Below are 27,211 nucleotides of genomic sequence, written 5' to 3'. Positions count from 1 at the left end.
TCATTTCGCGACCAGTAAGGTATGAGTGATGCCAATTCAGAAATGACGTTTTAAATCCAAACCTATTTAACTTTGAGATTGTTATTTGATGATTAATCTTGTCGAACGCAGTGGAGAAATCGGTGTAGATAGAATCTACCTGTGGTCGTGATTGTAACGAACGTATGATAAAGGAAGTATAGGATACTAAATTTGTAGACGTCGAACGATTCGGCATGAAACCATGTTGAGTCTCAGATATGTAGTTAGAGCAATTATGTGTTATAAAATCCAGAGCTATAATTTCAAACAGCTCGAGCTTAAGATTTTTTTGGATGCGACGTTGAAACGCGCAATAATGCGATTTGTTCAAGCGTTTGTAGCGGTTATTGAGATGAACATAATGTGATCTAAGAAGTAATGAAGGTCGTTAAGCGATTTTTTTTAGTGCTGATCGTTTGGCAGTTTTGTAACGTTCTAAAGTGGGATTCTACCAAGGAGGGTGAACAGATTTACGATATATATATTTTAGGTATAAATTGGTCAATAGCATATGACACAATATTCGTCCATAATAGAGCAGCAGAATTACTGTTATTATCAGAAAGTCAATAGTTCTAATTTAGGCCCAGACAAAAATAATTCATAGCGGCGTAATCACCCTTCTTGAAATCGTAATAGATTTCCTCGGCAACTGCTTCAAAGACAACTGGATCGCTCTAACAAATATTGGTTATAAGAGGAGGGTGGTGGCGACAAGTTTTTACGAGCGAGACGGGCGCATTAATTAATGAACACTTGTTGGTAAAGATGAGATCGAGCATTCGGTTGTTGCTGTTGTAATGATTATTTAGTTTAACTAGGCCGGCTGTGTTGTAATCAGCCAGAAGTTTCCAGGTTGTATGAGAAATAGAAGAACGCATAGCATCGGGAAACAAATAACCAGATGAACAGTAAGTCCATTGAATCCCGGGAAGATTGAAATCGCCTAATATCATTATTTTATCATTAAATTTTAATTTATCAATAATTGTAGCAAGAGTGCTCAGATGCTGATTGATCTCATCAAAATCATTCACACAATCAGGTGGAAAGTAAAGTACACATAGATAGAGTGTGTAATTTGCGAGAGCGATCCAAACTTTCAAAACATTTGCATCACTTGAAAACGATGGGATTCAAAATACGATCGACAGGTCCCTGGTGGTTTCACTGGTTCCGTTGGGTGCGGAGCAGACGGACGGTGGAAGGGTTGTCGGATTCGACGTGAAGCTGTTACAAACAATCGTGGTGATTGAATTTGAAAATTTCTGTTGCGAATGTTTTGAATTCGCAGAAGACGATTTGAGCTCGGTGTGAGATGTATAGGATGATTTGTAGGCGGTCTTGCTAAGTTCCGATAGGGATTCCGTTCTAAAAAAGGAGCGATCGTAGCACCCTGTGGCCAGAAATCAGATATAGTGATTTGCTGCTCCAGGAAGGCAGGAACTCAGTTTGAATGATATGAAAGAGAGTGGTCGTTCTTGGTTGCGATCTTGACGAGTGTGTTTAACACACTTGATCGATTCACGGATGCAATTAGCACGTGTTTGGATGTAACTGATAATATTATCTTCGGATTCACTGGCAGGAATTTCGTAAGATAGTACCAATTGTCGGTATTTACGGGCACGGATACTTTAGCTGGAGCTACTAATAATGATGTAGTTTGGCTTCTGGACTTATCATTTGGCACTCGAGGGGAAACGTTATTTGATCTCAATTGTTTTGAATTAAAGAGAGACGAATTATATGCTTTGTACGGTACATTAGAGATAATTTCGATGTTGGCTTGCCTGATACTGTTTCTGATGGCTACTGGCAGAGAGCGTGATGAGTTTGTAATGGATTGTGGTGCGGTGGTGGTGGGTATACCATTGTTGGCAGGATACGTAGTGGCCGTCTGGTTGAAGGATGTAGTATAATCCCTGTCAGTTCTAGCAGCAGGAATTGATGTTAGTGGTACTGACAAAATTGAATCGATATTATCAGCAGCTGGATGGCAAGACGGTAGAGACTTGAGTCATCAATGTAGAACAGGATGGCATGACGGTAGAGACTTGAGTCATCAATGTAGAATTGGTGTTGTTGGCAATAGTGAAGGTAGTAGCAGACGGAATGCTAGCATTTGGTGCATGTGTAGAAGTTAGGTTAGCGGCGGAAGAATTCAGCATAAATTGGTTGCGGATGTTGGATGTTGATGCAATCTGGTGTTATTTTGTGGTGCTGATGCGTTGGTAATCGCGTTAGAGATGACTGGCAGTGGCAAAAAATTAGTGCCGGTGGTGCAGGAGGAAGAGGGTGCTGGTGATTGTTCTGCGGCAGACGGTGGTGGAGGTTGGGCGGTATCGATGGTGGCAGAGACTGTTGGTGATAACGTTGTGATGATGTTAGCTGCACATTCAACAGCATTACAATTCGGATTGTTGATATCATTCGTATCTGAAACTATCGCAGCTTTAGACGTTTAAATACTAGGGTTATGTATCGAAACATCAACTCGCCTGCTGACACTGCTGGTACGAGCTCTACTATCAGAACGTCGGAGGAATCAATTGCTCACTTGAAGATTTTCGTCTCACTTGCTCTGACGGTGCCTACGACATATACTTGTTTACGGAGACATGGTTAAACGGCAACAAATATTCGGTGATTCGTTCTCTGTTTACAGATAGGATCGCACCGAGCAGAACAGCCATAAAAAAGTGGCGGTGGTGTCTTGCTTGCCTGTCGCTCAAAATTCAAATCTCAACAGTTGTCTCTCTTGAACTGCACTGCATATCCCGCCTAATCGCATCAATGATATGTCCCTGTTTAATCATCATTTGAACTCGCTCTCACACATTGAAAACCCTCAGGAACCAAGCTGTCTGATTGGTCAACCTCAGCTACGCTATCAGCAACAGCTCTTTCATGTGGACTAACAATGTTGAGTCCTAAATTGTGAGAACACACAAACTGCTGGCCTAGCGCATTTGCCTTCTCTACTGGTGTGATTAAAGGTATTTCTTCAGCTGCGTCCTGGGGTGACATCAAAGGAGGAATAGGCTTCGGTTTTTTCTTAATCACCTTCGTTAATGACCAGAAGGGCTTTGAATGTGGGAGAATTTCTCGAAGCTTTTGCTGGAAGTTCCTGTTGCGAAGCTCAGATATCCTTTCATGGATTATCCTAGCTAAGTTGTTATAAGAAGTTTTTTTATCTAGGATGCCAGTTTGTTGACACTGCCTCCGATAGATATTTCGAAGTCGGATGAGTTTCTTGGTGACACTGTCAATTTGAAGAGAGGAACTCGGCATATGTTGTACTGGAACCGTCCTATCACGAGCGACTGTGATTGAATGCTGGAAGGAAGATAGGGCCGCATCGATTTCCATCGGGGAATCTAGTGGCAAATTGATATTAATAAGTTGGTCTTCGATTTGTTGAAATTGGACACAGTCGGTGTGATAATAGTTCCTCCGAGGTTGAATAGGCACTGTTTCTGGTGAAGATCCCAACGTCAATATTACTGGAAAGTGGTCGGAAGAGAGCTCGTTGAAGACAACTGAGAGTTATCTATGGCGATGTTGCTGATGAATATATTTAAAATGGAATGAACTCCCGATTTGGAAAGTCGCCTTGGTTGATCCGGAGCGAGGATGTTGTACTGTCCAGCTTCGAAATCTTCGGCAAGTACGAATCCGTTTCGATTCTGTCTTTTGTTTCCCCACAGCTCATGCCGTGCGTTCAGGTCCCCAGCAATGATGAATTTGTTCTGTCGTCGAGTGAGCATAGCCAGATCTCGCTTCAGTGATGCACACATACCATCTCGAAGATTGGTTTGTTTGGGGCAGTACGCTGCAATGATGATGATGGGTCCCATCGTCGTTGTAATCTCAATTCCGATGGCTTCTATAAGTTGCAATTTGAAGGCTGACAGAAGCCTGTGCTGAACGGATCGTTTAATGGTAATGGCAACTCCCCCTCCTCTGGTAGTTGTCCTGTCGCGCATGTGAGTCCTGTAGTTGGAAATAAAAATAGAAATTCCAGGTTTAAGATGAGCAATTAAAATTAAATTAAAATAGCAATATCAGCATTCTTCTTTTGAAGAAAGTCAGATAATTCAGCAGTTTTGCTCCTGAGTGAGCAAGCATTCCAATTTACTACAGCCAACTCATTATATTGCATATTCGATGATGAATTTGCTAAGGCGTTGATTTGATCTAACCGCGTTCTTTCGCAGTTTCGTAGTTTTGTTGTCATTGTTTCAAAAATGACGATCAGTTGTTCAGCAGAGAATAAGTCACCAGAGTCATCCTTTGCTTGTGGTTGATTATTGCCCTATAGAGGACGGATATTGGAGGAAGAATCTTTTTGTGATCTAGCGGATGAATCTTTTGGATTGCTGTGAGGGAGTGGCGGCAAATTCGGAATATCCCTCTGCGGTGGGAAATTAATTTCATCCTTCTGTGGAACATTCTTGTGCGTTGATTGTTGTTGTAATAAACGCCTGTTGTAGAATTTTCGTGAACTCAGCACGTTTGGGACACGATTTGCTAGTAGATGAATGGTCGCCATCACAGTTCACACATTGTACAGCTATGTCATCTAGTAGACAATCGTTGGTATTGTGTGATTCGGCACATTTCCTGCACCGACTTTTCATGTGGAAATTCCTCGCTCCATGGCCGTAGTTCAAACAGTTCGTGCACTGTGTGACATCATGATGTACCGGTTTATACTGTTGCCATTCGATGATTATATGGAATAAAGATTTTATCGTTTTTAGTTGACTCATGGTGATGGAGCCCTTCTCCAGATGAACCAGGTTCAGTTGATCTCGATACCTTTTGTCCGTATTATGTCGTTTCATTTTAAACATCACCACAGGCTTTAGTCCAGCCTCCGACACTGCCTGTTTTAGTTAGGCTTCCATCATGTCGGGTTTCCTCGAAGTACAACCTTCATAGGTTTGTTGGCGGCAATATCTTGTGTGAAGTATTCCGCTTTTGTCTGCTTCAGGTACAATTCCACTGCTTTGTAGTGCTTCAAAGCTGGAACAGTTATTTTGTAGCCCTCAATACATAAACGTATTGTTGCCTGTAGTCCTTTGCTGATCAGCGTGTTGAAATCCGAGCGTAGAGTTGGTGGGAAGCCCTACAAGTAGAAAGGCGGCATTTTTTCCTTCTTCTGTAGTTCCACTTCGATATCAACTGGCAGATCAGCGTATTGGTTGTTACTCAGCAAACAGTCGTTTACCTGTACATCACTTCACACGCTTAGCATCCTTTAGATCCTTCTCGGATCTATGGCACGTTTTACCCATAGCTTGGGTAGGTAGACAGCTGCGAATAAAAGATAAAACAAAATCGAAATTAGTCGTAGTAGGTTATTCGTCTATCCACATCGAGTGTTAGATGACGAATGATGGTAGGGAAAATGAACCACTCAACTTTTATATGGATGCTCTTGTATAGAAGCAGACATCTCGCGTTCTGATTGGCTGGTGCTGCCATGGGTTAAATGACACAGGGTTTTCAATAGTGTACTATTAAAAAACTTCAATATTGTTGCAATACACGTTCTAGTTGAAAATTTTCGATTCTGTTGGTAGTTAGATTATATAAATCCTTCCACAGATCACTGAGCTATGAGCTTTCAAAATACGAGAAGGGCAAACGCGCCTTATGAATACTCTTTGATACTTGTTTATACCAAACATTTAAGAAAAGTTTAATTTTGAACTATTTGAGATTATGTCACACAACTGAAAATTTTATCATAGAATTGTGATCATATTTTCGTTGGCATGTAGCAAGAATTATGTTGATTCATTAGATACAACAGGAGATATTCACGATCAAAAACTTATCACTCTCTCAGAGGGTAAATTTTGAAAAGGCGCACCATAGTAAAGTAAGTCGTATTCACAACAAAAAGGCGGGTGGGTAATGTCAGAGACATAACTGGATGTCGTGAATACGAAAACAAATGACATGTTCCTTAACACTTCCGAATATCATTTAGTTGATCAATTGTATGAATTATGCAAGCATTCCCCTTTTCCACATTTTTCGCAAAAACAAAGAAGGCTTCACTTGATTTCGATTACTCTGAATTTCACACAGCGAAAAGTGCAAAAATCTAACCAAACTGTTCCACATTTGCACTAAACTGAGGATATTTTCTTTCGATTTGCGAACAACACATCCTAATAGTTCTTCAGAAAACTTTTAGAGCCATTAGAACGGCGGATTTTTTATAATGCTTTCCAACGTTGCTTTTTCATCCATCGAAATGACTGGCAGCTGTGACGTAATCGCTCTTGTCGGAAGCGAAACTAGCTTTGCAAACGGCACAAAATACATTTGCTCGCATTGGCGATTGAATCCAAACTGATTAGATTTTTGTTAGGAGCTCTCTTTTACGTGATTTCGTTTGTAGCTTTTTCACTAATGGGCGGTCCTAACGGCTATAAAAATAATCGCATACAGAATATTAATGTCGATTATTTTATTTCGCATTTGCATAATTTATTGAAAGAAACTATCAATATGCTGTAGGAATTCGTTTCTAGCATTCAGAAGGGTCAAATTGTGTAGTTCTCTACGAACTCTGGAACATTTTTCGCAAAAACAGAAGGTTTCACTTGATCTCGATTACTGTGAATTTTACACAGCGAAAAGTGCAAAAATCTAACCAAACTGTTCTAGATTTGCACTAAACTGAGGATATTTCCTTTCGATTTGCGAAAAACAAATCCTAATAGTTCTTTAGAAAAATTTTAGAGCCATTAGAACGGCTGATATTGTGTAATGCTCTCCACCGTTGTTTTTTCCCCAATGCTAATGACTGGCAGCTGTGACGTAATCGCTCTTGTCGGAAGCGAAACTAGCTGTGCAAACGACACAAAACACATCTGCTCGCAGTGGCGATAAAATCCAAACTGATTCAATTTTTGTTAAGAGATTTCCTTTTATGTAATTTCGTTTGTAGCTTTTCCACTAATGGGCGGTCCTAACGACTAGAAAAATAGCCGCATATAGAATTTTAATGTCGATTATTTCATTTCGGATTTGCATAATTTATTGAAAGAAACTCTCAATATGCTGTAGGGATTCGTTTCTAGCATTCAGAAGGACCAAATTGAGGAACTCACTACGATATTCACCACTTTTCGGAACATTTTTCTTGAACGATTTGTTGTACAGCAGCAGCTATTTTCTTCTCTTCCTCAGAACGCGTTCTGATTGGCTGGTGTTGACATGGGTCAAATGAGATAGGGTCTTCAATAGTGTACTATTGAAATACTTCAATGCTTTTGCTATACACGTTTATGTTGAAAAATTTCGATTCTATTGGTAGTTAGATTATATAAATCCTTCCACAGATCTCTGAGCTATGAGCTTTCAAAATACGAGAAGGGCAAACGCGCCATATGAATTATCCTCTTTGATACTCGTTTATACCAAACATTTCAGAAGTTTAATTTTGAACTATTTGAGATTATGTCACACAACTGAAAATTTTATCATAAAATTGTGATCATATTTCCGATGGCATGTAGCAAAAATTATGTTGATTCGATAGTTACAACAAGAGATATTCACGATCAAAAACTTATCACTCTCTCAGAGGGTAAATTTTGAAAAGGCACCCCATAGTAAAGTAAGTCGTATTCACGGCAAAAATGCAATATATTAAATTACCGCGGAATTACTGCATTATGTGCTGTATCTAAGCTTTTTTAAATAATCGTTTTAGATTTCATTATTCCACAACTGCTCTAGTTACATATCTTCAACTCAACACGGTTTTATGCTAAAACAATCTACAAACCTGGTATGTTATACATCCTACGTAATTTAGTCGCTACAGGCGCGACAGCAAGTTGACGCCATATATACAGACTTCTCCGCAGCTTTTGATAAAATAAATCACCAAATAGCTATTGCCAAACTTGACAGATTTGGATTCAAAGGATCTTATTTAAATTGGTTGCATTCGTACCTGATTGGTCGTAGTATGATAGCTAAAATAGGAGACTGCACAGCTGCACCTTTTTATTCTTACTTTATCTGCACGATTTGATCCATTCGATGCAATGCATGAAATAATCTTTCGCCGACGATTTTAAGATGTGTCATCTTATTAAAGATCACGAAGATACAAGTTTCCTGCAAAAACAGTTGGATATTTTCTCCAACTGGTGCGACCTCAATAGAATGGTATTAAACCCATCTAAATGTTCCGTGATTTCTTTCATTCGCAAACGCACAACCGTAGTATTTAACTATGCTACTTCCGGAACTATCCTCAAGCGAAAATAGACTGTAAAGGATCTTGACTCTAATCTTATTTTCAAGGATCACGTCGAATATATTATCTCTAAGGCTTCCAAGACACTTGGTTTTATTTTTCAAGTTACAAAGAACATTAAAAGCATATATTGCTTAAAAGCACTACACTGAAATGAAAATCTTATTTATTTTCATTAGAATTGTCATATGAACCATATGCACAATATAATTTATAGAAGTTATATGGAAACCTATAATCGTTATTTAAAGTGTACGTTAAATGTAAATAGACTTTACCACAATGAAAATTATAAGAATATCCCATATAATTTGTATGGAAATCCGATGAAACCTCACACGTTACATAATTTATATTCATTGGATGTGTAATATAAATCGTATGTAGATGATATTCCATGAAACATATATGACAACTTATGACCATTAATGGAACTCTATATAAAATCTAACTTATGTTCAATAAATTTTATATCCTAATAATCCTTATGATATTAATAAGAATACCATATACAAGTTATGCGAAAAGTCGATAAAACTTAAGCCAATATAATTTTAATATTCATTACATTTTTCTATGGATTGCAGGCTTATTATATTTAATAAAAGTCATATGAAAACTTATAACCTTTATTGGAAGCGTATATAAAATCTGCGAAAAGGAAGAAAAAGGGACACTGCTTTCTTAAGCTGAAGAAAATAGCAAGTTTTATTGCGATAATATTTTTACTTAGACATATAATGGAGTTTGTTTTTACGAAAACATATGCGTGAATAGTACTGCATGAAGTTGAAGAAAGAGTTGTGTCCTCGATATTCATCATATCATATAACTTCAGCAAACAGTTTTTTAGGAAGTTGTCAATGTTATTTTAAATCGCTGACAAGATAGCTCATTCAACTTCGTTCAAGGATATGCTCTAACGGACCATGAAATAAATATCCGGTACGTTTCATTACTCTGTCTATCTAGTAAGAGGATTTAATTTTTTGATTTTCAGTTTCGGGATCCCACTTCTCCTCCACAAATATCAGGAGGTGCTCACTTACGGAACTGACCGCCAGTATAGTATAAATCCTCAAAAAGTTAAAGTTTGCGATTATCTGCTATTCGTAGTGCATCTGATTCGTCTGGTAACAGTCAATATCAGATGAAATCAGTCAGTTCCAAAGAAGTAAGTGTAGTATGAATATTAAAATAAAACTATATTATGAAACGCTTTATATACGAAAAATATAGCAATAAGTTTTTGATAATTATTTCTATTGTAGTTTTCGATTTCCATAAACACCATAATCCCAAGCTTTTTAATTTGAATTTAAACGTATAAGTATCACTTGGTCAATCAAATGGCAATCATTTGATCTATTTATAACTGCTATATTGAACTGGTAAAACCTACATCAAAAGTTATATATGAATTTAAAAATATACTCCTATGATATAGATGAGCCTATCTATATAAATTTGAAGTGAATATAATATGCGCTTCATGAATTCTTCCAATGTATGTTGTGTGGATATCTAGTAATAGTTACAAGGCACGCCAATAAATTTGACTCAGGCTGGAAATTTCATTCGTTATATGACAACCTTGTGGAAATAACGTTGAGAAAAGTTTTATGTTTCAAAAGATTATCATATATATTTGACATGATGTTGAATACACCTTGTAGCTATCGTTGGAAATGCTAATAGTGAAAAATCATTAGAATATCATATAATGTGAAGAAGAAAATTTGGCTCAGTGATATAATACGCACTGGTTCGTTTTATTCTAGAATACGCTTCTGTCGCCTAGGCCCCTTATTATCAACTGGACATCTAACGCATCGAAACTATTCAGCGTAAATTTCTTCGCTTTGCTCTTCGTGGTCTTTCTTGGAGAGATTCTAACAACCTCCCAAGCTATCCCAAGCTATCAGGAACGTTGTAAACTGATCCAACAAATTAGCCACTCTTGACCCCCGCCGCGAGACATTATTTTACTTAATATTAAGCCCTTAGTAATTAGAAATATATCTGTTGGATTTTTGTAATCTCTTGATATAAAAAGATGAGATTTTATGCCTGCTGGAGAGAGAAAATGTAAATTTCAGATCCAGTGGGCATTTCCCTGCTCCCAAATAAATAATTAAATAAACAAGTAAACAATTTAATTACACAATACTACATATTCAAGTATCAAAACCTCGAGATTTTCTAATAGTGTTTTGACCATACTTTCAAACTTTGTTGAAATTGGTTCCACATATTTCCACATCTTCGAGGATTTAATCATTTCAATTTTTCACAGTCATTGCACTCTCTTTCAGTGTGCCTAATAGAGATGGAATAATAGCAATAGGAATTGGGTTTTAGTGTAGTATTCGTGTATCGACATAAAGATTATGACATGAAAATTGTTGAGAAAATAAGTGAAATTTGTGTGACAAGGAATATACGTATACTGGTGACACAACAAATTTATACACAGCAAAAAAAAAGTTAGAATCTTTATGGGATTATGAATCGATGTGAAAAAATTTAGACGTACTGAACATCAAATGCAATAATGTTTTCAAGAAATATAGCAGATTACATCGAAACAATATTTTGAGTACATTACACCACCTTAGCTTAATACTGTATATGATTCTGTTTATGTATCTTTGTGTTATATTACAACCTTCAGAACGACATCAAGATTGTTTTGATATTATATCGTAATCGCTGCACAGCAGTAGTGAGTAGTGATGTGCACACTTTTGATGTAATATCACAAAATTGTTGGTGTCATTCTAAAGGTTGTAATATTACACGAAAAGATGCATAAATTCATATCATATCATATACAAGTATTCACTCAAGCTGATATAACCTACTCAATATTTTGTTTCAATGTAATAACGTGCGATATTTTTTGAAAACAGAAAACAATTGGATTTGATGTTCAGTACGTCTAATTTTTTTTCACACCGATTGATATAACATTGAGATTGTTACAATTCTTTTTTGCTCTGTGTGGAAACACCTTTCCGTGCATGATAAAATAACGCCACAGTCGACAATTTTATTTCATTTTGAAATGGTTGCTGCGCAAGTATTAATTGATATTTACAGGTATCGATACTTTATTGCTTTTGATACCTTGTATCGATACCAAAAATTTCGGTATCCCGATACCCCAGGTATCGATAATTTGCCTTCCAAGTTCCATCCCTATGGACCGATGCTGTAAGCTTTTTTCCTGTTAGAAGTGTTTTTTGCACACAGGCACAACTACATTGTTTGTGACAGCGCAGCGAGAAACTGCAAGACACCGATTGACCAGGACCGGGCCTAACGGCCGTTCATCACTCTAGATCTTAAAGCTAAAACCGTTTTATTTTTATTTTTCATCTTTTTTTCAATACCACTACATTTGTTCTCCAATTTTTGCCCGCACGGATAGTTCCGTAACATGTCGCAAGATTCCAATCTACCTGACCTTCGCCCAAACTCGCATAAAAAATTATCCCGATGCCCATCTTTGCATCATTGCCGTATGCGGTTTACATCCAGACCAAATTGAGTTGAAAAAAATAAACATTTTCGAAAGACTTGGCCTTGCGATATTGTACAGAATAGAGACAGTACGCCCAGATACGCTTAGGGTCTTGTTAACCAGTGCAAAACAGGCTAATGAGATCGTTCAATGTGAGTTTTTCACGCGGGAGTATCGCGTGTACATTCTAGCTCGCGAAGTCGATCCGATCCGGGTCTGACTTGCGAGGATGTTCCTGTGTATGGGGTGGGTGGTTTTTAAAACGTCTTACTCAAGGATGGTAAGATACATGGTTGGAATCAATTGCGTTCAGTATCGATCGCTGAGGATGAGACTATACCTCATCAGACTCGTATCGAGTTATTTTCGCTGGAACGGCTTTGCCTATCTGTGTCCTCCTGGACCGAGTTCGTTTACCAGTTCGCCTTTTTGCCACTGGTCATAAACTGCACCAATTGCAAACAATTGGGACATACAGCGTCCAATTGTTGCAATAAACCCCGTTGTATTAAGTGTGGAGGGAGTCATGCGGATATCTGGTGGAGATATTGAAAAGTATCTCAGCTACTTGAGTGAATACTGTATATGACTCTGATATGAATTTATGATTCTCTCAATCACATGATCTCTCTGATTGTCCCGCGTACAAATTCCAAAGGATAAAATGAAGAATTCTCTCAAGCAACATTCCAATCGCTCTTTTGCAGAAATGTTAAAAATGCTTCGCAACCTACCGAAAATCCATACGCTTACGAAAAACTTGTCAACTTACGAGAGCGATTATGATGACCCCCTCGAACATCTTCTGTCCCTCATAGCTCCAAGAAGAGGGAAAATGCATACTCTCACAAGATTCCTGGTAAGGATTCCGAGGGGTCGCAAAAAGTTAAAACATCTAGAAGTGGTTCCAAAAAACCAGAGAAAAAAGCTCCAGGTCTTGAAAATTTCAATTCTGAGCAAGAATTTTCATCACTTCCTGGGACTTCAGAAACTTCGAAAGTCCCTGTAGATCAATCAGAAAATTTACCAGATATTGTGTTTGTTAAATTTCCCAATATTGTAGTCTATTAATATTAATTCGGCTTTCATTCTAACAGTTAAAACATTTTTGAAGCAGTTGACTGCAAAATGGTCCCCTCCTTCATAGATCGTATCTTTCGAAGGCTAAGTCACCCACCGATGTCACGGATACAATCACTGTTATACAGTGGAATTGTAGAAGTATTATCCCAAAAATAGATCCTTTTAAATTTCTAGGAAACAATACAAAACGCGACGCATTTGCATTGTGCGATACTTGACTAACTTCCGAAATAACCCTTAAACCTTCACGATTTTAACATTATTTGCCAGGATCAAAATGATCCCTACGGAGCAATCAAAAAGTGCTATTCTTTCTATCGTATAACCTTCCCTTGATACCAGGAATTCAAGTTGTCGCATGTCATGTCACAATGAAGGGTAATAATCTTTGCATGGCTTCTATTGACATTCCCCCAAAGGCCTCGATTGGGCATCGTCTGCTTTATGATATAATAGAGATCCTTCCCGCACCAACGCTAATTTTAGGAGACTTTAACTCACACGGCACTGGATGGGGCTTTTTGCACAAGGATAACAGAGCAACTATGATCTTTGTGACAACTTTAAAACGACTATCTTAAATACGGGAGAAATAACTGGATTTATCTATTTGCTTGACCTTACTACGGCCGGTATCTGCCTACCACGGTCATCTGCCTAGCGCATTTTCAATCACCTGCCGAAAAATAATTGCATTTGAAGTCTTTGTCTCTTTTGCTGTTTGGAAACACCTTTCCGTATATCATAAAACAACGCCACAGTCGACAATTTTATTTCATTTTAAAATGGTTGCTGCGCAAGTCTCAATTGATACTTACAGGTATCGATACTTCATTGCCTTTTGATACCTTGTATCGATACTAAAAATTTCGATATCCCGGTACCCCCGGTATCGATACTTTGCCTTCCGAGTACCACCCCTATGGACTGGTGCTGTAAGCTTTTTTCCTCTTAGAAGTGTTTTTTGCACACAGGCACGCTTTTGGCTAAAACTAAATGGACGACACAGCTTGAATATGAAAGAGAAATTTTTAACTTTAAACACTATATTTTATGAACAAAACACAAAAGAATATACTTTTACTTGCGGAAGTTTATTTGATGGGTGACACGCTGCTGTGACCTTCACTTCAAGGGGTTTCCCGCGGTTTTATCGGCTTGCTGTCCGTTTTCCATCCCAATCCCACCGTCACCTCCCAAGCATGTCACCCCGCATTTTATGCTGCGATAATGACGATGATGACGACGATGACAGTGTGTAGACAGAAGACGGTTACAATGATTTATCGTTTTTTTCTGGTTGGTGTCTTGATCACCTACTACACTTGTTTCCTTTTAATATATAAATATGTAATATGATTTGATATACAATGAAAGGAAACAAAAATATACAATATTTAAAAAAATATATACAAGCTGGATTCTGTGACTAAAGGAACTACATTGTGACAAAATAAAAACAGGTCACAGCTTTTGGTACACAATTTGGTTTCCGTAAAGGCAAAGGAACGAACTATTATATTCGCAAAACTATGTTCCCATACGGAGAGATTCTCTCTATCGAAAAAGAAAAGTGAAAGAACTTTTTTTCCAGTATTCTAAATGGCGTACGTTTGTTACTCATGCGCTTGAAGAGGCTTATACACCCAAACCTCCATTTACGTAACTTATATATGTATATATGTATTAATATATGTACACATGTGTGCAAATATTAGTATTTCTTAATACATATAAATATAGGTGAAGTAAAAGCGATCATTTATATGTATAAATATTTACACATATATGCAGACGAGTGAGTGTGTAAGCATACATACATACATATATAAGGTTCGTAAAAGGAGGTTTGGGTGTACCTTCTTATGTGACTTTCGGTCACGATAAAAGAATCCCGTGCAAAGGACAAGGAGACAACTACACCAAAGGACAACGATGCTTCCTTCACGCCAACCCCAAGCAACCACAGTACACCTGTGACAGCCACCAACAACAATGAAGCATCCCCTTTATCAAACAGAGAACAAAGTACACCAGCTGCAGGTAACAACTTATCCTCCAACCAACCAGCAACAGCAACCAATGTACAACAAGGCGCATCTACAGCAACTAGCAACGAACTCAAGATTGCAACCAATACCACCGATACGGCAATGGCTGACGAGAAGAGCCACGAACAAAGTGCCCCTCAATCCTCACAGGAGGAAAAGGGAAGCTCAACTTCCCCTACAAAAAAGGTGACAACGAGATCCAGTGCAATTATTTTTAAATCGGCTCAATCGGCCACGTAAAGCTTGTATGCAAATAGCCCTGAAAAAATATCTTTTAAATAAAAAAACTGACGGCGAAACTGATTGATCAGGTGTAAATACACTCTCGAATCGGGAGAGGTTTAAATGTACCTAGCTTTCTCCAACTTTGACACAGATGTCACCTTCTAACTGAGAGTGTGAGGTGTGTGTTTCTATAAGAGAATGGTACACGTGGACCTTTCCATATAATCACACCTAGTATTTCTTTACGAAATACATGTAGTTCTTGTTCCCTGAGTGCGTGCTACTAGAAAGACCAAAACTCAGTATAGACCTAAATTGAGCAAAAGCAGTCGAAATGATTGGAAAAGAAAACAGTAAAAAAACTGAACAGAATAATTAAAGAAGTGCAGTGTGCCCTAGTGCATATATCACTATATACTATTTTTGCTATCACTTTTATTATTATTATGGTTATTTTTATTAATATTATTATTATTATTGTTGTTGTTGTTGTTGTTGTTATTACTATTATTATTATTATTATTATTATTATTATTATTATTATTATTATTATTATTATTATTATTATTATTATTATTATTATTATTATTATTATTATTATTATTATTATTATTATTATTATTATTATTATTATTATTATTCCTTCATTCTTGATAATCATTCAGCTTGAGATAGTAACAGGTTTCTCCGGCATAGTCAGAAAAGAAATGCAATGGAGAAAAAAATGTAATGTAACTTCGACAAAGATAGAAACAATCAGAGTAGATTAAAATGGATAGTGTTAGTAGAACAAACATATTTACATCTTTCGAGGAACCTTAAAATAATAATCGTTTGTACCGCTTCAGACATTAAAGACTATATAGGAAAGCAGAGCCAAGACCGTAGCGGATACAAAGAGAAATTTTCTAAAGATTCATCGACGAGGACATTTTAGATACAGAAGCAGTTCGTAGGATGACAAAATACCAATACGATACAGACGCACGACTCAATGATTGACTGGTTACCGGGTGAAACACACACTTTCTGCCGACACTTCGTATCTTTCGTTGCAATTTGATAACCGTAAATGCTGTCCGTCTGTCGCTTGGGTTACATGCTGGAGGGAACCTATCAATGATAGGCCGGTTTCCTCCTTCGTTACTAGTGTTGATTTGGGCACCATAGCCTAGTTCGTCTGGTAAGTGCGGAGCGTTGTAACTCTCCCACTCGGCCAGAGGGGGGGGGGGGGGGGGGGAAACAATTGTCATTTATATCGTGTTACGAGGTAAGATTGGCGGTTGATAATTAATTTTTTATTTATTCACTTTAAGATCGACTACAAATGAGCGTTCAGGTTACGAACATCACGTGTAGGTTTTCAAATAATAAGGTCGTACTGTCTACCAAGTTAATCCTGATCGTTTCATCACTCCACTAACATCACTCCGTGACACTTGTGGTGATGCAGTGAATTCCTCGATCACTAGCAGTAGCAAGTGTTGAACTAACATTTATTTCCTTCCCACAGTGACGTGCATGGGTGTGGCCATCTACGTTATTGATCATTTCATGGTCTAAATCAGTTTAATTTCATGTTGAGCATTACTTCTGCCTAGTATCATACAGTTGATTCAATATGCAATTTAACTGATTTCTGATCAATCACGAGAAACTCACGGGCGGTCAACTAACCTGAACTAACCCATTGCACGGTTGGTGCTACGATCCGACTGACCAGTTACGTATCCAGAGGGGCCTGGCCCCTCCCGAAATCAAAAACATATAATTATTTAAGAGGCCGCAGACATGTGTTACAGATATTGATACTTGAATATGTAGTATTTTGCAATTGAATTGCTCAAAAACTTTATAGTTTGTAAACCTTAAAATTAAATAATTAAAATATAATTGTAGAACATCCGAAAATTCTAAAAGTTCGATGAAAAAAGTTATGATGGACATACTTGATTTTAGGGGTCATCATATCTCGACACCAATGCACAGTGGTTTGAATCGACAAAAACGTGAACTTAATTCTCTAGCCGTTAAACCGTTGATCCGATACACATAGTTCCTTTGGATAACTCATTCACAAAAATATACCTCGTAATTTGATCACAATAAAAAATGTGCAAAGCCTACTACGATAAAAGTTCATTTCAACAACTTTTTTCCCTTAAGAGATAGAAAAACGATGTCTTCTACAAAGTTTTAGAACTTCTAACGAGAAAAAACTTTGCCGAAGGAGCTACAGGTCTAACGCAAAAAGTTTCGGATATATGAAGCATTTTCGTTTGAAACCATTTAAAATCAATTTTTTGTACATAACTTCTTTCGCAATTATTTTCAGTGTCTACTATGTTCGAGACAATTACTAAAAACATAAAATTACACATTTTCGTTGAAGATTGTGTACGGTTTAGCCTTTTCCTTAAAAAGTTATTTAACATTTAAACTTTTATATGCACTAACTTTAACTATTAATAGGAAGCAGGGTCGCAGACCAAAAGGCACATACATATACTTTTTGGAAAGTTTAAATCAAGTAATATAAAGTTACGAAGTGTGTAGGGTGGCCTTTTTAAATTGTGTGAAGGAGACAACAAAATATAGAGAGCTTTTTTGACCATTTTCTTAGAAAAAACATTTACTAAAACGATTATTTTTGGTTTAGTAAAAGGTGCTTTGTAGGAAATGTTCAAAAATTGGAATCGGTCGTTAGTGTAGCTTTGGTGCAATGGTGTTATGATTGAATATAATTTCATGATGCATTCTTGTATGCAATTGATCAAACTAAAGAAGCATGTTAACGTTCTCATTAAAGTTCGAAAAGTTGTACTTATTCTTTTAATAGAATATTCCTTATCCGTTCTCTTAATTCCAATCCAATTCATTTCAAGGGTGTCTTCTGCGATTAATTTCTATGTATTGAAATGTGTAAGTGTAGCCTGCTTGAAAGGCTGAATCCTTTTTGTAAAATCATGTCGTTCTACGAAATACGTCCTAATGAATTAAGCCATACACTGAAAAAAAATAATGAAGTTCACACGATTTCTAAATAAATAGTACTATGAAATGGACATTAGTTGAATAAAAAATTCGATTCAAAACCATTCTCGATGTAAAACTAAATTGGAATACATTAATTTCAATGAATATGACCGTTTACTTAATTGACGCTTAGTTTTACTTTTACAGTATATTGACAAATGAAGCACAAAGAAGTAACTTTATATTGAATTTCTTGCTTCAAATATGCACTGTTGGTGTTGGTGAGAGCAGCGCGGCATATTATTTTTAAGAACACTAAAGAGTTGGTTGATAATACAAATGCTGGAGCATTTGGTCGATGATAATATTTCAATAAAATGGGTGAGTGGTTCAACGTTACATACAGGCGTCCACGGTAAAGTATCAGATCAAATTATGTAAACTATGAGTCTAGACATTTTTTTAAAAGAGAAATGCCCGAACTTGAGTATAAAAACATGCGCAGACTAAGAATAAAGAATAATAACCAACAAAAACAAGTTTGTTTGGTTTTAGGGAATTTGTAACTAATCTGTTGTCTTACTGCAATTCTATTACGTTTTCTACTGAAGTCGGTAATATCGAGATTTTTTTGTGATAAATCAACATTCACTTTGAAGAGGAATTCCGAAAGGCTCGGTACTCGCTGAGAGTAAGTCATAATAGTAAGCTATAGTGAAAAGTCTTCCCTTTCGTCTGGTGTTAAAACTAATGCTCTATTTTTATACCTCGACTGCAATTTCTTGCAAAAGTAGTTGCCTAAAGGTAACTTATCGGTTGATATCACCAAAAACCGCATGATATGAAGATAAACAATTTTATAAATGTAAGTTTTCCTAAGAAAATGGTCAAAAAAGCTCTCTATATTTTGTTGTCTCATTCACACAATTTAAAAAGGCCACCCTACACACTTCGTAACTTTATATTACTTGATTTAAGCTTTCCAAAATATATATGTATGTGCCATTTGGTCTGCGACCCTGCTTCCTATTAGTAGTTAAAGTTAGTGCATATAAAAGTTTAAATGTTAAATAACTTTTTAAGGAAAAGGCCAAACCGTACACAATCTTTAACGAAAATGTCTAATTTTACATTTTTAGTAATTGTCTCGAACATAGTAGACACTGAAAATAATTGCGAAAGAAGTTATGTACAAAAAATTGATTTTAAATGGTTTCAAACGAAAATGCTTCATATATCCGAAACTTTTTGCGTTAGACCTATAGCTCCTTCGGCAAAGTTTTTCCTCGTTAGAAGTTCTAAAACTTTGTAGAAGACATCGTTTTTCTATCTCTTAAGGGAAAAAAGTTGTTGAAATGAACTTTTATCGTAGTAGGCTTTGCACATTTTTTATTGTGATCAAATTACGAGGTATATTTTTGTGAATGAGTTATCCAAAGGAACTATGTGTATCGGATCAACGGTTTAACGGCTAGAGAATTAAGTTCACGTTTTTGTCGATTCAAACCACTGTGCAATGCATTTTTAATTGTTTATGTCTTCGGCATGTTTTCTTGATTGAACATGATCTACAATTTTTCTAAAGACATAAATGCTCTATCGCGCAATGTATGCAAAACAAATTTTTTAACTCACTTGCAGGTGGATTAATGTCAACTTTGATTATATTCAATGAAACGGATTATTTCAAACAGAAATTCTTCTGAACACATGAAAGCTCCAAAATTAACCCAAAGCAAAGCCTTGGTATTACATTCCTGTAGTGGAATTTGACCTTCTGTTTCAACAGACTTCGCAGCCGATTCAGAGTGTACAGAACCAGTGCATGGCTGGTGCTACGATTCTACTGACACTACGAATCCTTCCAGGTCGGGGCTCGAACATACGACAACTGGTTTGCAAGATCAGCGCCCTATGCATTGAACCGCCAACCCGGGACGTGTTAACCCCTGAAGCACAAATAAAAAACCTGTTTTAATCCACCTAGTGGTGTAATGATGTCTTTCTCATATCAATCATACTATCATATATAATACTGTGGTATTCTTCAAAATAATTTTCTTCGATTCTTAAAAGAATAACCGAAATCGGTTTGTTCAACCGTCTACTGATAAAAACTATCAATTGGAGAAGATTTGAGGTCAATTTAGAAAACTTTTCATGGGTTTTCTCCCTTTTCAGTGATGGTATAAATTTTTTTACATACTTTACCCTATATTTCCGGATCCGGAAGTCGGATCCGGATGAAATTCAGGAATTACGTATGGGACCACAGGACCTTTTATTTGAACCTAAGTTTGTGAAAATTGGTCGCGCCATCTCCGAGAAAAGTTAGTGCACTTATTTTCACAAATTTTTGCACATTGAATTGCAATAGGAATTGTTGAGAAAATAAGTGAAATGTGAAATCAACACAAAGTGGCATGCGGAAATTCTTTGATGTGGACGAAAAGTGGCGAGGGCGAAGTGCAATTTTCGTGACAAGGAATATACGTATACTGGTGGCACAACAAATTTATACACAGCAAAAAAAATATAACAATCTTTATGCGATTATCAATTGATGTGAAAAAAATTAGACATACTGAACATCAAATGCAATAATTTTCTGTTTTCAAGAAATATAGCAGATAAATCGCATGTTATTATATCGAAACAATGTATTGAGTATGTATTACACCACTTTAGCTTAATACTGTATATGATTCTGATATGAAATTATGCACTTTTATGTAATATTACAACCTTCATAACGACATCTAGATTGTTGTGATATTATATCGTAATTGCTGCACATCAGTGGTGATGATGTGCACAATTTTTATGTAATACCACAAGTGTTGGTGTCCTTCTAAAGGTTGTGATATTACACGGAAAGGTGCATAAATTCATATCATATCATATACAGTATTCACTAAAGCTGATATAACCTACACCCATTGAATAAGTCGCTCGCACACAAAATATTGAAACCGATTTAATCATAATTCGTCGATAGAAAGTCTAGTGATGCGCAAAATAATATAGCGAATCTACTAATGAGATGACTATTGCTATTGCATCCTTTACCACTATATCGCAATAGAATTTGGCATTTTAAGCGAAAACAGAGTAGGAACTAAACGTAACTAACTAACGTAAACACTGAATTGAACCTAATATATATTTCAATATTAATGATTATGAGAGCTGAACTACACGTCATTCAAGTAGAAATAACTAGAATTGAATTGTGAATGTAATATTGTATCACTTCCCTCATTAGGAAAATTATAATCTCCCGTTACGAAACACCTGCGTTTTCTTGGAGATTAAATTTCCGGAAACATCCTGTCAAACCGTTGACCCATTGCTGTCACCAACCGTTGACCAAAGGCAACAGTAGCCCTTCATAGATACAGAGATGTAATGATAACCCTGACATTTTGTGAAAATCTCAATAGAGTGCAAAAGCCCTTTGTAGAATTAATTGGCAATCAAACATTATATGAGTACTCTACCAAAGAAGTCATTAATGAATTTATCAAAAAGTACATTTAGAAATTTATGCATACTTACGAATTTCTTCTTATTGTGGCCCTTGTGTTATTGGATATTACATTGATATTTTGGTCCGTGTTGAGGGAGAGATTTTTTGCTATACAGAATAGTACTAGAACTATCAACACTTGCATCTAAAAAAAAAACAAAAAATATCTTCACTAACACATTATTGCCAAGTGGTCGTTAGAAAACGTTTCCGTTTTGTATGTGGAGTGACAGTAGATCCATTAATCTCAGTTCCATTAAAATTTGTTCATGCGCTTAAAGTTTTCGTGTCGCAATAACAACACTATTGCTCATTTGTCAAACAAAATTTTCTATGATTTTAATTGTTGGCGGTGAAACGAATATACTGTATCCGCAGGGTTCAATTACGAAGGTGACCCTGCATTTTCCTCGAAAGCGACGAATCAACGGAATTTTGATCAAAACTGATCGTATCTCAAGTGAGGCGAACGGCGGACATCATAAATCCACAAATTGCACACTTGCTGACGTGCACTGCAACCAAAAATATTATATATCAATATGCATCACTCTTGCGATTCACGAGGGACATCACAGTAAAGTGCGGTGGTAAAAAAGGTTACTAATACACTACAAATTCTTTAATGCACATATGACAGCCATGGATTCAGTACACTGAATCAAACAAACCCAAATATATGGAATATTTCTCGATATACACTGCACGAAAAAATAAGCTGTAAATACGGTTTAGAATTGCAATCTGATACTAACTCGGAAGAGAACAAATTGTTATATAAAAATTCCCTATTTATATAAATGAGTGTGAAATGTAAACGCAGAACTAAACGTATTAATCTTAATGCTAATTCCAAAATTTTACCAACATTTCCGAATTAAGTATTGCAATTTCTTGATTTGAAAATTTAATCCATTTGTATTCAGGTTTACTGTGATAATGATTCCCGATTCCAGTCCAGTTTGTTCAGAGCACTTGAACAGCAGATATGTAATACTACGGTATATTATTGTTTGTAATGCTGTTGGCACTACTGGTATTGCTCTATGTCTTTAATTTACTGTTTATCCGTGAGACAAACAGGTCGAAATCATAGTAAGTTTACAGTTAACAAATCTTTTTTGCTTACACATTAATTCACTAGAAAGAAGAACGGCTGATTTTAATTACACAGTGCTGCCACTATGAACATTTATTACAAATGAAATTGAAGAAAGTGAAACATCCTCCGAAAATTTTCATTTTCATTGGTGATTAAGACGATAGGTCTTAAAGAACGTAATTCTACATTATTTATAGGCAATATTTACTTTCGTCAGAAAAACACATGAAAATGTTCACACCTCTATTTGGGCATCATGCTCAATTAGTTGTGACATTTCACTTCTGGGTGCACGATAAACGCAGACTATTAAATTTGACTGAACTAATAGCCTTGAGCGTCACGAGATGGTGTTACTGTGATGTCCTTTTCGATTTGTATTGAATTCGTTAAAGTGATCCATATTGATATATAATATATTTGCTGCAACCTTGCATTAACGAACCGCACATAGTGTAAATCGGTTCTATACTAGTACTGGTTGTGTGAACAATGCGTGGTATATAAGTAAAACTATGCAAGTTGTATATTTGTAGTCTACATTGGATTAAAGAAATAAATAAATAATAATAAATGAATAAATAAATAAATATGGAGATATAAATAAATAGATATAAGGAGACCAAACTAAGAACTTTGCCTTCCTATACACTCAGCAAAACTCATTACAATATCGTTTCCACGAAAACTCAGGAAAGTCTAATTCACTCTAAGCATGAATACAAAGCTCATACAAGTAAAACTAACATAGATACTAATTTGCAGTGTAAATTTTGTGACTTTTATCATTTACAGATATGATGCACGTTCTTCCAAGAAACATGTACCCAAACTCCCAAATCCTTCTTTATTTTATCTCATTTAGCGTACAGAGAAACATTGCGCTATGCAGTCAAATCCCAAAAACAATCCTCCCAAAAGGAGGTCATACATTAAGATTTTTTCGTAGCCGCACATGATGTACATTTTGTCGAATATGAAATAAAATTCACTCTACGTTTCGATACCGAAGAAACACGTGTTTTTTGTGAAGACCTCCAGAAGTGGCATACGAAAATTCTCTCCTCACAAAAGGGCGTAGCCGGGTTTGCATACAAAAACTGGCCCCAAACATAAATTAGATTGATATAACCTCAGTTTTTGCAATGACTGAGCGGAAACATATATTGGAGAAGCCAAATGAATGAAAAACTAACAGAAAAGATGATTTGTAGGAAAAAGATACGCCCAGAGACAGGACTCAAACCTCCATCCTGATGCACTCCGTGCATACGCGCTACAATTTCGCCACTCTGAACCTTGTTATAGACACATGGTAGAACGTACATCGAACATGGTCTACATCCTGGCCGATCCGACCGATACCATACATCCAAACATCTTTTCTGTCCATCAAACACTAGTCTTTTCGCTTTATGTATACCTATTTTCCGCTCAAGCACTGAGTAGGAGAGTATAATTATAATCGCTTGTCACCTTCTTTAATGATGCCCAATATGAAGGTTGTATTGATTGTCTGCACTTTCCTACCAGAAGCAGATTGTTATGGAAAATCAAACCGCTATTGTTTTTAACGATTTATTAAGTTTTGTTGGTTTAACGTAAATCCGCCATAACTAAGTTTAGATGTATTTTTCAGAGTTCAGGTTCAGAGTGGCGAAATGGTAGCGCGTATGCACGGAATGCATAAGAACGCAGGTTCGAGTCCTGTCTCTGAGTGTATCTTTTTCCAATAAACCATCTTTTCTGTTACGGTTTCTTTCATTTGGCTTCTCCAGTAAATGTTTCCGTTCAGTCATTGCAAAAACTGAACTTAGTTATGGCGGCTTTACGTCAAACCAACTAGAAATAATAAATCGTTGATAAAACCTGTTTGAAAGAGTTTGCATTGGAGATGATTTTCTCAAAATTTAAGCTCCTTAACTGCCTTATTTGTGGACTTATGGTGGTTCTTCTGATTTTCATTTTATTTAAATATATCAAAAACCTCTTCATCAAAAACAATTGAAAATGATCTAGAATTTCTTAGGTATTATGGGAAACTTTTCAGATTTTTTTTAGATTTTTTCAAAATGTTTTTCATGCAAAAAATGTTCAAAATTTTCAAAAAATTTTTAATCACTCCTACAATTTTGGTACTGCCTTAAATTTTAAATCAAAAATAAATCATTTATAAGTACATCACGCAGTATTATTTTGTGGTTTTTAAAAAATGTTCATGGGTATTATAACAGATTTTTGAAACCATGCGTATCCATCAAATTATCATCAGATACCACTCACCTTCAGAATTAAATACGATGCGTTTTCATCTACAACATGTTTTCAGGTCTTGGGTATGGAAGTAATTAAAAATAATAAAATAAATTTAGGATACATTTTAAAAGTCTGATATAATACCCGTCCACATTCTTTCAAAATCTGAAAATAATACAGCGTAATGTACTCATATGTTAAATGATTAAATTTCAATGTTAAATCTAGTGTGGTATAAAAATTGTAAGTGCGAATAAAAAACTTTCAATAATTTTGAACATTTTTCATCAGAAACGTTTCCCATAATATTTTAAACATTCCTAACTTTTTTCAATCTTTTTGCTACAGAGGGTTTTAAAATTTTTTAATAAAATGAAAATCAAATTGTTGCACCTTGAGCAACGACTACCTGATCTATTATGAACGAGAGTAATCACTTAATGGTGGAAGACAGAGAAAACGACGGGGTTAGAATCGGCATGAAGATCTGGTTAGTGATCGAAAAACGGATGGTGGATGACAAAGAAAAAGTAGAAGGGACGACCGAGTTAATTTCGACGAGCGAATCTAGTTAGTTTCCAATGGAGATTGTGGAGAGACGGAGTGGGGAAGATCCAATAATCTAGCAGATACCATGTCATAAACTTATTACTGATAATTAAAACTACCCCTACTACTAACCTTAATACTTAAGAAGTAGAGAAGTAATTCAGAAGCAACGATGTTGCGAGATAAGTGAAAATCGAACAAGTCACTTCAAAACCCAATCCAGAAAACAAAAAAGGCACAAGGTTACCAGATTAGGAAATTAACTGAAATTATAAATTATTCATCCAAATTTTAAAAATTATTCATAACTAAGAAATGATATTAGGAATCAATGCTGGTGATCAGTTCGTGCTCACATCTCATCCCACACAGTCGAAAATGACTTACGGTCGAGAAGACAGAAACAAGACAATACATAGTGTAGTGAATAATAGAGTGTAACGATTGACTTCCATTGGTATTGTTCGGCAAGTAACGACTAGAGACGATAAATATATGAAAATGAAAGGCGGAATGACATTATAGATAGAATCAATTATAAACTTAGATAGGAAAAGGTAGACTAGGCTGGCTCATATGTGCAACATCGAAAGGAAGGAATGAAAATCGAAAAAACACGGAAACTGCGAAAACTTGAAATTTTCAAAAAATTATAACTCAAAAACAAAAACACATGAATCATCAATTTTTAATTATGTTATGTAAAAATGTTTCAGCTTTCAGAAAAAAAAATGATAGAGTGCCCATTGGCCGCAAACCATGAAAACTGTAAAAAAGTTATACAATTGACTTTTACAAACACAAAATTTTAACTTAGCCACATTCAAATATTCTTAATAAAAACTATAAGCATTTATTGACAACATATCCAATAAGTAGCAAAATCAATCGAGTGCTTCAAACGTTTTTAATATATCAATTACCTTTTTTAAAGAAAATCTAAAAAACACGAGAACAACAAAAAATGAAAATTTACAAAAAATATAATTCAAAAATAAAAACACATACATCGCCAATTTTTGATTATGTTATGTAAGAATGTTTCAGCTTTCAGAAAACAAATAAAATGAAATTAATGAAATTAAATAAAATATTTATTTATTCATTTATTTATTTATTTATTTATTTTAGAGCAGGGAAAAGCACGATGGAGATGAAATTTGGCAATGTCTTTCTCCAGCAGGCATAAAACCTCCTCATCATTTGTATCAACAGATTACAATGATCCAAAATATACATTTGGGCTTAACACTAACAATTAAAACTAAATCTATAACCCTATCTATAACTAGTTGATGACACTAAGCATTGCAGGGCAGTAATAGCGCTCTTGGTGAGAAATAAGAAAAAAGTGAATAGGTAAATGTTATATAAGGGTTGGTAAGGGGGTGGGGTGGTAAACAAGAATGGGCTAACGACGGTGTTAGAATCAGCATGTAGATCTAATTAGTGACCAAAAAGATGGTGGAAGGCAGAGAAAACGACGGGATTAGAATCGGCATGAAGATCTGGTTAGTGATCGAAAAACGGATGGTGGATGACAAAGAAAAAGTAGAAGGGACGACCGAGTTAATTTCGACGAGCGAATCTAGTTAGT

The 27,211-nt window shown here is 36.0% G+C and overlaps 1 protein-coding gene across 2 annotated transcripts in view; it reads right to left on the bottom strand.

The window, feature by feature from the left end:
• The window catches only part of LOC131440657 (uncharacterized), an 88,131-nt gene that overhangs the window by 24,830 nt on the left and 36,090 nt on the right, over positions 1-27,211 (bottom strand). For both annotated transcript variants that reach the window (XM_058612130.1, XM_058612133.1), the window contains exon 2: positions 21,737-21,852. In XM_058612130.1, coding sequence (XP_058468113.1) covers positions 21,737-21,852 — 116 coding nt within the window. The remainder of the gene's footprint in view (positions 1-21,736; positions 21,853-27,211) is intronic.

The sequence above is a fragment of the Malaya genurostris genome, chromosome 1 (assembly GCF_030247185.1).
Source record: "Malaya genurostris strain Urasoe2022 chromosome 1, Malgen_1.1, whole genome shotgun sequence".
Taxonomy (NCBI): Eukaryota; Metazoa; Arthropoda; class Insecta; order Diptera; family Culicidae; genus Malaya; species Malaya genurostris.
Note: the sequence above shows the minus strand (reverse complement) of the source record. Positions and strands in the feature narration are given on the sequence as shown.